The sequence below is a fragment of the Phaethon lepturus genome, unplaced genomic scaffold (genome assembly GCF_000687285.1).
Source record: "Phaethon lepturus isolate BGI_N335 unplaced genomic scaffold, ASM68728v1 scaffold2515, whole genome shotgun sequence".
Lineage (NCBI taxonomy): Eukaryota > Metazoa > Chordata > Aves > Phaethontiformes > Phaethontidae > Phaethon > Phaethon lepturus.
This window is the reverse complement of record NW_010542496.1, coordinates 132,186-147,419: the sequence shown is the minus strand read 5'-3', so window position 1 is coordinate 147,419 and position 15,234 is coordinate 132,186. Positions and strand designations below refer to the sequence as shown.

The 15,234-nt window shown below is 37.9% G+C and overlaps 1 protein-coding gene across 1 annotated transcript in view; it reads left to right on the top strand.

The window, feature by feature from the left end:
* Nucleotides 1–15,234, top strand: part of TBC1D1 (TBC1 (tre-2/USP6, BUB2, cdc16) domain family, member 1) — a gene marked incomplete at its 5' end in the record, with an annotated part of 57,138 nt that overhangs the window by 23,061 nt on the left and 18,843 nt on the right. Inside the window, 4 exons of the mRNA XM_010288030.1 lie at nt 204–323; nt 1,522–1,661; nt 12,496–12,681; nt 13,851–14,012. Of these exons, the coding sequence (XP_010286332.1) occupies nt 204–323; nt 1,522–1,661; nt 12,496–12,681; nt 13,851–14,012 (608 nt within the window). The remainder of the gene's footprint in view (nt 1–203; nt 324–1,521; nt 1,662–12,495; nt 12,682–13,850; nt 14,013–15,234) is intronic.

Sequence of the window (15,234 nt, the reverse complement as noted above, 5' to 3'; positions counted from 1 at the left end):
AACATTTTAGTTTGCCCAAACAAATATGTATTTCAAAGTAGCACTTTTTTAGCAATTTCAATTTTGACTTTGGTTTCCTTGATATTCAGGCCTTCAGGATTTAGCTGCTTTTTGTTTGAAACTTAGCAGTATGTATTATTTTTATTCTGTGGTTTTTTATACTTCTTTGTTCTAAACTATACTTTTCCCAACTGCACTCTCAGCATCTCCTACCGTACTGCCTTAAGGAAAAAGCTTCATTCTTCCTCTTCTGTGCCAAATTTCTTAAAATTTCTGGCTCCTGTAGATGAAAATAACACCTCTGACTTTAGGAGCACAACAAGGTAGGGTTCTCTCTTAAAGCCTGGGGGTAAAACTGTATTTTCAAAGGTTTCTTTGTCTGAAATATTTCAAATACTTCTCACACTTGCAAAACCTGATTTGTGCAACAGTTCACTTGCATGTATTCTGCATGTGATTGCTGTCAAAAGGGTGGAGCTAGCCCAGACTCCTCTCCCATTAAGATTGCAGAACTTAGCCATTTTGACGTTGTAATGGTCGTGCAACTTCCATCTGTGTACTTCTGTGATTATTCCTGCCAAAGGACTGCATTAGCAGTTTTCAGTTAAGAGAATATACATGGTTCATCCTAAGCAATGTCAGTGTCCTCAGATTGGAAGGAGAGGATGGCCTGTAAAATGCTCCTCCCAGTTGTTGCCAGAGCTATTTGGAGTTCTTTTATCCTTTCAGCTTCAACAAAGACTCATGCAACCATTTAGCCAACAGCTGGAATAAAGCAATGAATAGTTTAAAGATGTAACGGGTGAAAGTTGTTAGCGGGACATTTAATAGGAAAACAGCATTGCTGTTCACTGTTCCGTTTAATATTCTGAATAAACACCTCTATATGTAGTTTGTGGATTACATCAAAGGAGTAATATCCAAGGTTCCTGGACACTGTTTGCAAGTTTGGTTTTTTTTTCAGGTGGTGACTTGCGAACACAAAGGTTAAAAGTTTTGCTTCAAGTCTGTGTTGTGAAGATGTACTGGGTAATATAAATATATTACATACCCAGTTCACAGAAAGTTGGAAGTTTAGTTGGTGTTTATAAAGCTCCTTGATGTCTGCTGATAAAAGACAACAGCAGTTCTTTGTGTCTCGTATGAATAATTGCTAGATTTTGTGGATGGCATTTAAATAGTAGAATGGTAAAGATACACCATGGTGTATATGTCTTTAATGTGTCGTGTTTAATACACTGTAGCGAAGAAAGCTGAAAGTTAATTAAAACAGCAGAAAGCAGATTGCATAGAGCTGCCAGCCCCTTTTGGTGAACCTAAGTGATGTTTGCAGCCTTGTAAAGCCGCTGCCACAAAGCAAGCTTCACCTACCTAACACGAAGAGCTTGACCCAGCATGTGCACAGCGCACTGCACTCCTTAGTTGATGGTTTGTGTTACTGTATTCAGTGAAGACTGTGTCACTGTTACTAGCAGATTTGGGTAACCTACTCACAAGCCATTCTGTGTTCTGCAATTTTAGCGACTACGAATCAAAACACAGCCAGCAAGCCATTGGCGTGGACAGCCCTGTAAGGACTCGACGGCATTCATGGAGGCAACAGATATTCCTGCGAGTGGCAACCCCACAGAAAGCGTGTGATTCTCCCAGCCGATATGATGGTAAAGTCTGTATTTATTTTCTCCAATGGATGTTGTTAGTGGATGTAGTCTGTGACATGTGGATCATTTTGTCTACTGAGTGGACATACTTGCCTGGTGCTCGGTTTTTACTCTTTGCAGTTTTCTACCTACTTTTTGGTCATGCCAAGCTCATCAGCTGTTGAGTTTTTATTTTTCAGCTTCGTATGTAGCATAGTTCCGATTATGTCAAATTAACTAACCAGAGATGAAATTATTTTTATGTGTACCATTTTAATGAGTTCTGGGAAAAAAATGTATCGCTAAGTATTGCTCTGAAGAAAAGATGAAGCTTCTATGTCATCTTTCCATGCTGGAGTATAGAACTATGGACTAGAAAAACTCAGGCCTCGCAGAAAGAATTAAATTAAAGTTCTCTAGTGTGTACTTCTTACTAGACTGAATTTGACCTCAGGTATGCTGCTCCAGTCTGTGATTCTTTGCCACTTGAGGCATAGTTACCCACTGTTCTCATATTTATTTCCTGAAATTCTGGAGAGCTAAAGAACCACAGACTTGAGAAAAAAAATCACTGCACATGACATTGCAGGTGCATCGTTTTACACATCTCACTTTATGTGACCCAGATAGTAGAGCACATGCTGAGGCCAAGAATGTCTCAGAGAAGCTTGTGTCTGTAGAAAATGGTCTCTGGCTCACTGAAGTTTGACTCTCACAGCTTGAACTCTGCAAGCTCTACCTTCTGATTGATCTCTAAGGCCATTGTATAAGAAAAAAGAAAAATTATAAGGGAACAGTACTTTATAGTAAAGGTAGTAAAAAGTAACCATCTTAATGTCATGGAGACGTTTTTCTTGCATCTTAAAGAGAGACCTTGATTAACTGGACACCGCACGTAACAGAAGGGTTTCTGTCACTAATGCATTGCTTGCAACATGATTTGACTGACAATGGGGTAAGCTGTATACGGGCATAGATGCCTCTCAAATTTAGTGTACTTCAAGGTGAAGTGATGTCAAGAGCATGTTGTGTAAACATACATGTGAAATGCTTTCCTGTACTTCAAGGCAAATGAAGGAGCTGTTCAACCTCAGCTGTTCTGTGAAGCTACATTTTTTGCAGGTTTGATGCATCTTCTTGTGGCTGGAAAGTCTTACTTGTTTTTGAAAGCCACAAAACTTTCCCATATTAAATAGGAAAAAAAACCCCAAAACTAAAGTGCCTATCCAAGCATTTCCTCTGAGACATAATAGCTGCAAGATATAATCTTAACAACCTACAGCTGGATAAGCAGAATAGTTGGAGAAACAAGTGTGGCCAAAATGGAAAACAGGAAGTGCTATTAATAGGAGAAGCAATTTAAAATATCTGGCCTTTTTCTTCCCTCTTGTTTTCTTTTTCTGTTTTTGTTCCAATGTATATATTCAATTTATGAACAGAGGGAGAAAACTCAGAGTTTGTGGGGGGAGTTATTTATTACAAGTACTGTTTTTTTCCACAGTTGTGTGCATCTCCTGGAATATTTCTGTCAGTAAAGGATACTCACTCATGATCCAGTCTCTGTAGCCTTTAAGAGAGCTGCTGTACAGATGATCTTACATTTGACTCACCACCACAGTTAACTTAGTAACCTCTGTAGTTCCAAAGTAAATATAACTAGCTATTGTTCATCATCTTGTTCCTCGTTCTTTCATCTACTTCCAAGGAGAAGCAGCACATGCAGTGGGGTTTGTTGATTTGATGTTACTCATACTTTTTTTTTTTTTAAAGGCTTTCTTGCTCTTTTTAGACTGATTTCCTTTGGAAACAGAATTTATGCAAAGAGCTTATGCATCATCAAAAGATCAATTTCAGCCAAATTGGACAGAGAGCAAAGAAGGTTTTAAAGATAATGTGTTTTGTCGTGTTCTGCAAAAGTAAGCATGAAGAGAGGGAAACAAGGGAACATTCATGAGTTTCCCTTTATAGACTGTGACTCCACTGACCAATTTCTCTATTCAAATTCAATAGCCCACGCACCATTCCAGGGTACTCTGCAGGAGAACAGTAAGAAAAAAGGCTATGGATTTTTTTGAAAGTTAGTAAGTCAGCCAACCAAGAAACCCACATCTTTGTGAGTCAGAGATGATAAAGTTTTTCAAGCTTAGTATAGGCTGCTTTACTAAACTTTGTATTAAACATAAAATCCACCAGTATGCCTGAACTACATGTTGATGTGACTACATGTGGGCAGGCACTGTCCACTGTCAACAGAAACTGCTCTGTGGCTCTAGCTTCTTTGGGTTGTAATCAGTAAATATGCATGTGTAAGATGTCACAAGAAATAGTGACAACTTTAAGCTTTATACACACAGAAAGATCTAGATCCTGGCATTTGTGATTCCTTTTGTATAGGCACGTGACGAGCTGAATCTCAAGATTAATCATGTTCATGCCACTCTCTGTGTGGTTATCACAGCAGGATATTTACTAGAAGTTTAGGAAAAAAAACCCAAGCCAGACAACTAGTATATAGTTTTTGCAGAAATTTTGAGCTTAATCTTATGAGGTGCTGAACTTGAGAGATGTCTGGGGTCCTGGATTTGCCCATGAAGCTGACAGCACTTTGAGATCCAATGTCTTGCACTTCTGGATCCTTTACTACTTTAGGAGGTGCTCATAAGTAGTTTGAGCTAAAACTTAATTTCCTGTAGCTTAATTGGAGAGAAAGGATTGCTGGCTGTGCTCTGGTGGTTGCATCATGTATTACCAGGCAGAGAGTACAGTTTGTTTCGCAGACACCGTTTTTTAAAAGGAGGGGTTTATGATATGTGAAGGAGGGTGTTAATTTCTTACTAGTTCAGGAGTAAAATGAAAAACAGTCCTAAATCAGTAGAGTTTAAAAAAAGTATTGCAAATAGATGCACTAGAAAGCCATTTATTCTTGCCAATTGAGATTCCTGCCTTGCCTGACCACTGGACTCAATCCAGCCACACTCAGGCAAGGTGAGCGCGCTGAGACAGCAGAAGGCTGGGGTACAGGAAACCATTACTTCTGGTTGTTATGGGAGCAATGTCCCATGTGCAGGCCCTCCTCCAGCCACCTCCCGCTTGTGGGTGCTGCCACTTTCCCCTTTCCCCGCTGTTTTCCCTTGCTTCTGTACACAGCTTTACAATGAAGCACATTGGAGAAGCATTATGCAATTTGCTGCCTGGTGGAACAGCCGGGTGATCTCTGGTGAGCCTGAAGATGAGGCTGGTCTCCAGTTTGGAGATCTAGAATGGGTTTTCTGCATAGATGAAATGATCTGTAGAGATTTTTATTGCTTTCCATCTGGTAGCTGGAAGTTTGCAGGCTTGAATTGCGCCAGTTCTATTGTAGCAAGCTACGGTTCTAATGTCCAACCTCATCTCCTGCTGTTTGCCACTTCCCATGGAGTGGTTGTGCTGCTGTGGGTGGTGTGGAGCACTGGGAGGCAGCGTTTCTCTCACCATGTGTCTTGTCCTCTTGTGTCTCACAAGACGCACTCAGTGTCTTGTTCTCCAATATTTTTCTTTTTCTTTTTTTTTTTTTTTTTGAATTTGTGGGAGTGGAATGAGTGTTGTATCCTGCAAAACACAGGGATGGAAAAAGAGGAACAGAGTTCACTTACAAAATGGATCACACTTTGATCTGTTACAATACTATATTTCTTTTGAAAGAAGGTTTTCATTAATCTCTTTTTCTAAAGCTTTTTTGGCCCGTTTTCTATATATGAGTACACAAAACCCACTCTGGCTCTCCCACTCACTGTCTTAAACATTCTAAGTAATAGAAGTATTTCTTCAGTTCTTCGATTTTTACCTTTGTACCTGCCCACCCTACTTGCAGCCAGATCTTCATACTTCTGCAGAGTCTCTCTAACAAGAGCCTCATTCTGTGGCTCTGCTCTAGTTCTCTGTCTTCGCTGCTAAAAAGGTGAAGAGAACAACTTGGTGATCATTTTAAACCCGCTGAAGGATGGGCTTACTCAAAAAAGGTGATTGGTTTTCAGTTGGTTCAATTTCCTAGCCCCACTCACAATATTACAAGCACGAGGCAGGCAGGGACACGTCTCGGGAAGCTGAGGGTGGGTGCTCTTACCCTGCTCAGGAGCAGGACACACTTAGGTCAGTGCAGGGTGAACATGGAACTTCACCTTGCACTGCAGTGCAGCAGGATATTTGCAGACTTCTGTTCAGCATCTGCAAATCTCTGCAGTGGACTATTTTCACTACAATTTTTACATATTGGATGTTCAGAATTGGTCATAGTGGGAGAACTATTTTGCAGATTGTCTGCAACTCCCAGCAGACTAAAGTCAAGTGCTAGATTTAAAGGGAGTATGAATAGTTTCTGAAAGAAATGGTGGGAAAGTGATGGTGCTTGTTGTGAGCTTTCTTGCTGCGGGAGGTGTGTTGGCAGTAGACAGCAAGATTTTTATAACGGCTGTGTCAGTTTTAGGTTGGAGAATGGGTGATTTGCTTTAAGGTGGGAAGTGAGGTGGAGTTACATGTTGAACAGTGAAAGAAGTTGCAATTCAGAGGAATGAGATGCTTGGTATTGTGTAGCAGTACTCAGAAAATAGGTTCAGATGAAAAAAGGAACTTTGGCCAGAACAGCTACATAGTATTTTACAATTTGACTTGCAGAAAAAAATTCTTTCTGAACGTACAGCTGTCTCTGTACAGGAAAAAAAACTTGATTTGCTCATTAAAATTAATTGGATTTCAGTCTCTGGCAGACAAAGATAGAAAACTGTTAAACTCTAAATGCTGAAGAAAAGTTTGGATTTGAAGAACTGTTGCTGTTATTAACCAGTTATAGTTAGCACCTACCTATCTGTGTATGTGCTTTCTAGTGAGAATTATATCTCTTCCGTTATTTAAGCAAATATATTTTCAAAATAATTTTGTAGTAGTATTGCAAATACTGTAAGCTGGGGCTTTAGCATTCTATACTTAGAATGTTTATGTGGGGTAAATTATTTGTAATGTGTCCTCCAATACTGTTTTAATGGTTCTTTTTTAGCAACAAAATTATTATTAACTAACGAATAGTTTTATAAATGCTGTAATAAAGCCAGTTTGTTAGAGTTGATTACTTAGTTCTGTCCCTCTCAGTGCGAATATATGCTCATAATCTTGATTTGCAGCATAGGTGCTTGGCTGTAAGCAGTAAGTACCACATATAATGTGTGACAGCCTCTGTGCCCATTGAAATATCAGGGAATTCATTTCTCAGGGCTTGGTAATTATTAGTCAATGGGGTGAATTTGGAGGTAGTGATTACTTTTTAAGAAGCTCTTGGCTTTAAAAGAAAAGCCAAACTCTAAAGCATCTCTCAGAGCTGTAGAGAAATACACAATTTTTCAAGAATTTCTCATTCAGCCATTTCCTTAAATTGTATGTCAGACTAGAAGAACTTGTTGCTTCTTGTGATTCTAGATCTGAAGCTTTCTGGCAACAAAAGGCTCCTAGTGACATTACCACATTGATTATGAAGTCAAATATTACAGAGATCTGTGTCAAATAATAGGAGTATTATATCCTTGGTTACAGAAGTTTGTAGCTCCTCTTTAATTTTGTATCACGTATGAAAGAAGGTGTTGCACTACCTGAATGGAAGATCTGAAGAGAACTAACTAAGGATGTTGTAAAATTTTGGGCAATTTTAATCGTACATGACTGTGAAGATTCTCAGTTGTTTGCTAAGCTGATTTTTGTAATGTTTAAAATGCAACAAAGATAAATAGTGTAATGCAGAAAATAAAATGTTTAATGGGGTTCTTCCATCCACATTCTCACTGTATCTTGCCTGACTTCTTAACCCTGGAGAGCAGATGTGACTGGTAAACACTGCATTTAGAGAGCCATGTGTAAACAGCTCCATGGTGAGGATAGCATTACATTCTAGCCTCCTCCCTATTAGCTTCCTATAAAAATAAAACAAGCCCTTCTTTTCTGTGTGAAGTATTGCAGTTTCTAGTCAAAGATGAATCTTGTTACCTTGTTTTTGGTATTTGAGTTTGGTTAGACTAAATGCTTCTGAAAGAATGTTTTTTAAATTTAGTCTTTTAGATGGGTTTGTCACTTCTGCTATTTTTTACTGTGTGTGTTTTCTCTTAGGGTTTCCTTTTTTTCTTGTTTTTGGAAAGCCTTGTTTAATACTGAGAGTGGTTGAACAAGAACCTATTGACCAATTAAATTTCTTTCTATTCAATTACAAATGTAAACTTACTGTTGGGACTACTTTAATGTCCTTGCACAGGTCCCACCCAGCTAATGCTCTATATTCATTGTAGCTTCTCCTGGAGCTAATGAAATTTCCTGTTTCTGTCACTACCAGTCAGATACTGTCTGTTTTAATTACTGCTGCACTCATTCACCAGCTTTGCATTTACAAACTTTCTCTAGTGTCGTCCCCGGTAGCAATATACTGTGGTACTTTCTTCATAATCTTTTGTACTTTGTTTTGTGTGACATCTTTGCACATGAGAGTTTTTTTGTGTAATGCATTTGTTGATCCTTTTGGAGTGTAGGGATACTCTGCTTCTTAGGATTGAAGCACTGCCACACAAAGCCAAGGAGTTGGATGAATGGATCTGCTGTACAAATTCCATCTCAGTCCACTGTTACTATTGGCCTTGTCTTTTCTTGGGTAGTATAAGCAATGGGAGCATCAGAGCAGTACTCCTGAGGTACGTATGGATGCACTAGTACATTTGTGCAACGTTTCCATCTGCTTCATGAACAGTTTCATCTGTAGTTCGTTACCTTGCACAAGTTCTTACAAGCACAGGAAATCTGGTGGCTTTCCCAGTGAAGTACGCTCTTTCTCAAGGAACACTTAGTTTGGATCCACAGACTTGTAGAATTGCATTGCGCAGAAGAGTAGTTCTGAAGCATAGTCTAAATGAACTTCAAATAGAAAATAACCTCTGTGTTGATCAAATGTAATAATAGTTACTGAGTCAACTTGCCCGATTCTGAACCTGAAAGAATGTAAGTATGGTAGGCCTGGGGAAGTAGCATGTATGGAAGTAGAATTTTATATGGAAGCTACAGGGAAGGGAGCAACATATTTTAAAGGAGTACAGGTCAAACGTGGAACAAGAGTCAACAAAAGCTCATGAGGTTGGCAGATGAACAGGGAAGCGGTCTTTCAGTGTGTGCTGAAGTGTTCAGATCCTGCTTAAGTGCCCTTACTAATCTTATAAAAGTTTTGATGGCTGCACATCACTTGTATTTTAACACATGGTGGTTTGGCTCAGTGGAACGTGAGCTCCCAGTTATGTTCGGTTGAATTGCTCTACTATTTATCTTTGTTTTCTCTGCTATCCTCCAGATCACTTGTGCATAATAAATAAATATTCAGTTTCTTGTTTCCATATTTCTACTCCCGTCTGTTTTGGATGTGGAAGCTGGATGGCATGTCTGTTGATCACCCTGTTGTATATTCATGGAAATGGGTTAGTGCTGACTTACCAAATGTCTGGGTTTTTACTTTGCCTTGAGGGATTACCTGCATGTTCCACGCCCCCACATACTTCTTTACCAGCCAAACACCTGATGCAACTCTGCGAACTTTAGACAGGCCACCTGAGCAGTTAAACTGGTTCATTTAGGTTTCTATACATCCTGCTACATGCCAGCATGGAGATGAGAGGGACGGCAGGTTGTGAATGTGTTGCACTTTATCAGAGTAGACTTTAGACTTTCTGTTAAATATCCAGAAGCGATAAGAAGAAAGAAAGAAAAAAAAATAGAGAAGGACCTGCCATTTGGAAGGCAAAATTAAGTCTAGGACTCTTCCACAGAAGAATTAGAGGTAGGGTTGATAATCATAATTGTTCAGCCTATGAAATTTTGTAACCTTTCTGTCTTCTATTATAGACTTAACCATTTTGAGTTAAATTTCTTTTAGTGAATACAGATCTTATCAGGTTAGTCAGTAATAGACAAGAAATTTTCAGTCTAAATGGAAGCAGGACCATGGACTTCAGTAATTAATGCTTTGCAGTGGTTCAAGTGTTGCCACAATTAGTTTGATTGCTGGAGGATGAGAAGTGAGTAACATCTGATAAATTAGAAAGTGATATTTTGTTAAGTTGGTACTTGAAGACCAGTCCACAAAGTTTGCACTGAGAAGGCAGAATGTGCATGTTATAAACAGGAAGATTTTAGGTCTTGGTTATGTTCATTCTTGCTTTAAGAATGCAATGTTTTTAATCCATTTCTTTATATGTGTTTTGGCAGCCTGTTTTTTTTTTTTTGCAAATGAGTAACCATAAACTGTCTCTGTAGATAGTCTGGTATTTTCTAACACATACATGCATATATATACATGTGTAAAACCAGAATACAGATCTGACTCTTCAAGGACATCCACAAACCCCTGAGAGGATGTGTAGGGTGAGAAGGGATTTGCTTCCTCCAAGATGTACATACATTCTATATTGGATGCTATAAGAATGTAATAAGAAGCGAATGGACTACAGATAGTGTACATTGGCTAAGGGTGTGCTTATCTGAATCACTTTTACTCTTTGCATTAATGTTTGGTGACCATTTTCATTAATTCCTCTTTCTTATGGCAATGTTATTTTGTGCATGTAATGCAACCTTAGAGAAAATGAAATACTTTCCTTCAGGATGGTATTTTAATTTTTTAAAGTTTGTTATTTTATTCAAGCAAATTAAGGCAGTTCTCTACCAGCCTTATCCTTAAGAGCATTTCCTTTGTAATGTTCTTTAATAATGCACTAAGAAAAATCCGCATGAAAGCTACTGTATGTACAGAGCTTTGTTGACAGTATAGTGTGTACATCAAAAACAACAATCAAATCAACACAATTTTCCTTTAATTGTCAACACAACTTGAGAATTATCAAGTGTGTGCTCCTCCTCTGCCTGATGACATTTACCTAAACCTCTTTTATAATTGCATATCTTTGCCCAGGGAAGTCCTTTCCATTTACCTGTAAAGAAACAAAATAAATGAATGTTTCCAAGTTTCTTTTAAAGGTTATTATATAATTTCTTCATTGTATTGATATTTTTCATAACCACCTGTACTTTTTAATGCTTCTATCAGTATTTCCTACTTCTCTTTGCAACAAATAGCGATTGCCATTGAAGTGTCAAGTATTTGTCCTTTGCCTAATTCACATTCCCATGAAGTTCTCTGAAATGCTGTAGATACCCAAAGTTTGTGTATCCACACTTACATCCAGAGTGCAAGTTTCTAAAGGTTTTATTTGTGCTGCTAACTGAAAATATTGCATTAATTTTTATATGTATATTTTAGCCCTTGAGTTTAACTGTGGTAACAAACAAATAAATGTTGTATAAGGAAATAGGTGGTTTTGGACCCACCCTACTTGTCTTTGACTATTTGAGAGGAAAAGACTGACAGTGGCAAAACTTAGAAAAGGAGAAGCCAACAGCTGTGGAGGTTTCCATTCTTGTTTAGTCATCTGAGCTTAGTTGTGCGAGTGCCTTTCAACAAGCAAGAAAAGAATAGCTGCATATGAACCATGTGAGTCAATATGTGGTAGCTTTCTGAGCAGATCCTGAAGGAGTGAAAACCTTCCTATTTTGTTACTTTGTAGAGATGAGATAATTTGTGTGTGTGTGTTTAATTAAAAATCTTTATCATTATGCTAGCCAACGATAAAGAAATGGACCACTGAGCTACCACACAGAATAATTGTTTCAGGCGTGTCCCTTCTTCAGTAGCTGTTTGAAATAGCATGCAGAGGTGTACTTGTCCTTGGCTGGAGAGTCTGGGGAATGGGTTTTGTTGCACTGATTTTAAAGCATTTGCATGCATAACTGGTCAGCCTGTTCTCGGGGGGATGTTTCACAGGAATTCTGTTTGTCTGAAGAAGTGCTGTTGCAATGGCTTTCCATTTGGGATTTGGTAGGAAGAGATGGGTGGTTTTCACCATTTGTTTTAAAGGTGGTGAATTGAGTAATTTTTCTTCTAGGTATGGCTTATATCAAAGACTATTGAGCCTTCAGAGAAGCTGTATAAAACAATAAAATTACGTGATACTGCAGTGGGCATTGAGAAGACTTATGCTTCTGATGTCGAGAACTTGATTAAAAACAATGTTGTTTACCCTTTCTTTAAAGAGGAAATCTATTTTCAGTTTGCCTGAGATTCATTTGATGTTCACTTTCTTTTGTAGTGACGCATGCTTGACAAAAAGATACATTTTTGGCTGAAGCCAAAAGAAAAAGTGAAGAAGGTTGTGACATGGTTAAAAATTAGAAGTGAGAGCAAGCATGTGTTAGGTGCCTGTCTCCCCTTCTCTGTGTTTACTTTAAGAACTGGTAATCATCCCATTGCATGGCCTTAGGTGGTGGTATGTTTGTCCAGCTAAGGGTGTGTATTTCCTTTGTTAAACATAGTTTAGAGATTATTCTTTAAATTGTATGGGTGCTATATTTGATTTGATCTGCTATTTGAATCATGCCAGGTTTCAGCTGTAGGTTGTATTTTTGCAATTTCTCAGACCTGCCTTTTCCTTTTTACTTCTGTCCTTGTAAAGCTGTAATTACCAAGCCATGGTCTTGGTGTATGGTACAGCGTTTTCATCAGGTTATAGAAAAAAAAGTGTTGTAGGATTTGGTCTGTATGATTCTTATTCAGAAGCAGCTTGTAAATCTGCTTGAAACTGGTGTTTGGGAAACCTTGCTCGGTATTGCTATCTCCTATATATGTATGTATGTATATGTGTGTGTGTATATATGTAGATATGTATGTGTATATATATATGCAGTCTTTGAAAATGTGTCCATTCACCTATTCATGAAATCCAAATAGTTCACAAGCTTCTCTCTTTTAAAGATTACTCTGAATTGGGAGAACTTCCACCAAGATCCCCATTGGAACCAGTGTGTGAAGACGGCCCCTTTGGGCCAGTGAAAGAAGAAAGGAAACGGACACCCCGTGAACTTCGCGAGTTGTGGAAGAAAGCCATTATTCAGCAGATACTGCTCCTCAGAATGGAGAAAGAAAATCAGAAGTTACAAGGTTGGTGAAGTTCTTGTTTAAACCCTACTGCAATACAAGTTCACTTCATGCCTTTTAGGAATAGATATCTGACATATTTCTATCTCATCTGCACTGCGCCTTTTTTCTCCACCTGAACTGAAAGACCTCTCCTATTTTTTCAATCTCATGACCTGCAAAAGTTCATCCACTGTCCCAAAGGGTGCTTTATTATTTAGTTTACATGAATGCCATTAATAAACCCTTTTTTCAGGTACATTCCAGTACAAAAAAGCCCCCACAGAAACAAAACTTAAAAGCTTTGCCAGGAGTTCCTTTGAAATTGTCACTCCACTTCTAAACTTTGGAATTAACACTCAGCTACAATATTAATTTTCATTTTTGACATGGTTCTTTTGATGCTTTCCCAGCTATAGATTAATTATTTTTTTAACCCTTTTTAGATAACACATGAAGATATAGTGTAATATTCTTATAAACTGTAATTTGGGAACATCACCGGTTACTACAATGCACTTCCACTCCAGGAGCTCTGATGATCTAAAATGTCTTATTTAAGACTGAGTTACACTTTGACCCTTGTTCTGATTTCTTCAGTGGAGACTTTGAGAGCCTCATGTGTATATAGTGTTTATAGTCCTATTTGTGTTCAGGGTTCTGAATTTTTCTATACTTGAGCTTTCCTTTTTATGTAGTCTATAAAAATGGACATGTGAATGATCACCTATAAAGTAATTTTTTACTTTGCCATTACTGTTATGGAGCTGTATGCATAAGGAATAGATGGCTGTATTGGGTTTGTATTTTTATTTGGTGTAGGTCGTCTGCACTAATTTTTTTTAAGAGCTGGGAAATTGAAAAAATCCTGTTAGGTAAAATCTTGCATTTATTTCATTAGTCATCATCTCTCATGTTTCTTCATAGTTAAGAGTTGACTAGCTGTAAGGAACTGAATTTAACAGACCAAACACAGTTAATTTTGCATATAATATCTTTAAAAAAAAAAAAAGCATACAAAAAAATCCCCAAAACTAAAGCACCCCACAATCACAAAAATATAGATATGTAATGTTTTAGTATTAATAGGGTTTAATTTTAGGTGGATTGCATGATGAAGTTCTAAGTTAAATTAATCCATTTTACAAATAGTAAACAATATTAACTGGTGCATTCATGATACCATTTCCTAGCTTCAGAAAACAATTTGCAGAACAAACGTCTGAAACTTGACTATGAAGAGATCACACCATGCTTAAAAGATGTAACTTTGATTTGGGAAAAAATGTTGAGTACACCTGGAAGGTCAAAAATAAAATTTGACGTGGAAAAAATACACTCTGCTGTTGGGCAAGGTAAGCACAGTTTGTTATTTTGAGTTGCTCAAATGCATGTAAATTTTACTAGAAAAGGAATAGGGTGACCTCTTAACCACTCCTTACAACCAGATTCTCACTAGAGCTGTTCCTCAGGTTGCTGACTAAACAAGTAACAGTGTTTGGTGTCTTCATGTTTATGCATATGCAGTTAACATTCCCTTTCAGCAGTAACTACAATTGTATTACTGGAGTTAAAGTACTTGGTATTCATTTTTGAGTAACATTTGTCCTTACAGGAGAGTTGTATGGTACATCAATGTATTACAATTGTTGCAATCTGATTTTATAAATTAAAAGTTATAGTTAAAAGAAAAAAGCCTGGATAATGCTGAAGTGACTGTGTAAAGAACTGAAGAAACTGTCTGCACTATTACCTGGAAATTCTCCGTTCCAGCCGGGCTTGTATTTGTGTATAGAAACAGTATGCATGGATTATCTCTGTAGAACTGCTTTTTTTCTGAGTTCAACAACACATTGTACCTGCAAACACCACTTACAGTCTTCCTCACAATTGCAGGGCTGAGCAACCAGTCTCTCTCTCCACTGCATCAAAAGTGACATAATCTAAGGACTTTTTTAAATGTTCTAAGAAACTGGATTGTTAGTGTTATCTGTGCCATAGCTGGACCCAAAGACCTTATGTTCGGTGTTGTATGTAGCTGATGGTAAAGATGGCTACTCCAAGGAGCTTTTTATAGTTCTATACAAAGCTTTCCAATGTGTAAAGAAAGTCTCAAGAATTCACCACTAGCAGATGTTTAATATTTTAAATATTGCACCTGCCTATATGTAATTACTCAAGCAAGTTAAACTAAATTGTCCATTTCAGACGACTAGGCACGGCTAGATTTCTAACAATATCAAATGCCCCAAGCACAAATCTCTGTAGAGTAAGGAAAGCTCATTATCACAGGTTTCCTTCCATTCATGTAGGTAAAGGGCTCTCTCCAGTCAATATTTGAGCATGAAAAACTTGGTTTCTGTTGATAGTCCAGAGATGCAGTCCTGTGTTAGAGTTCAAAATAAAACTTAAAAAACTTAGTGACGTGAATAAGTAAATAACAAATAAAGCCCTGCTTAGTGGATTGCTAATAAGAAGCATATACCAGTAGCCAGCAGATGGGGAAATTGTCGCTAGCTCTTGATGCTATTATCGTGCTCTGCTCTCTAGAGCACATTTGTGTCAAACCAGAGTTCT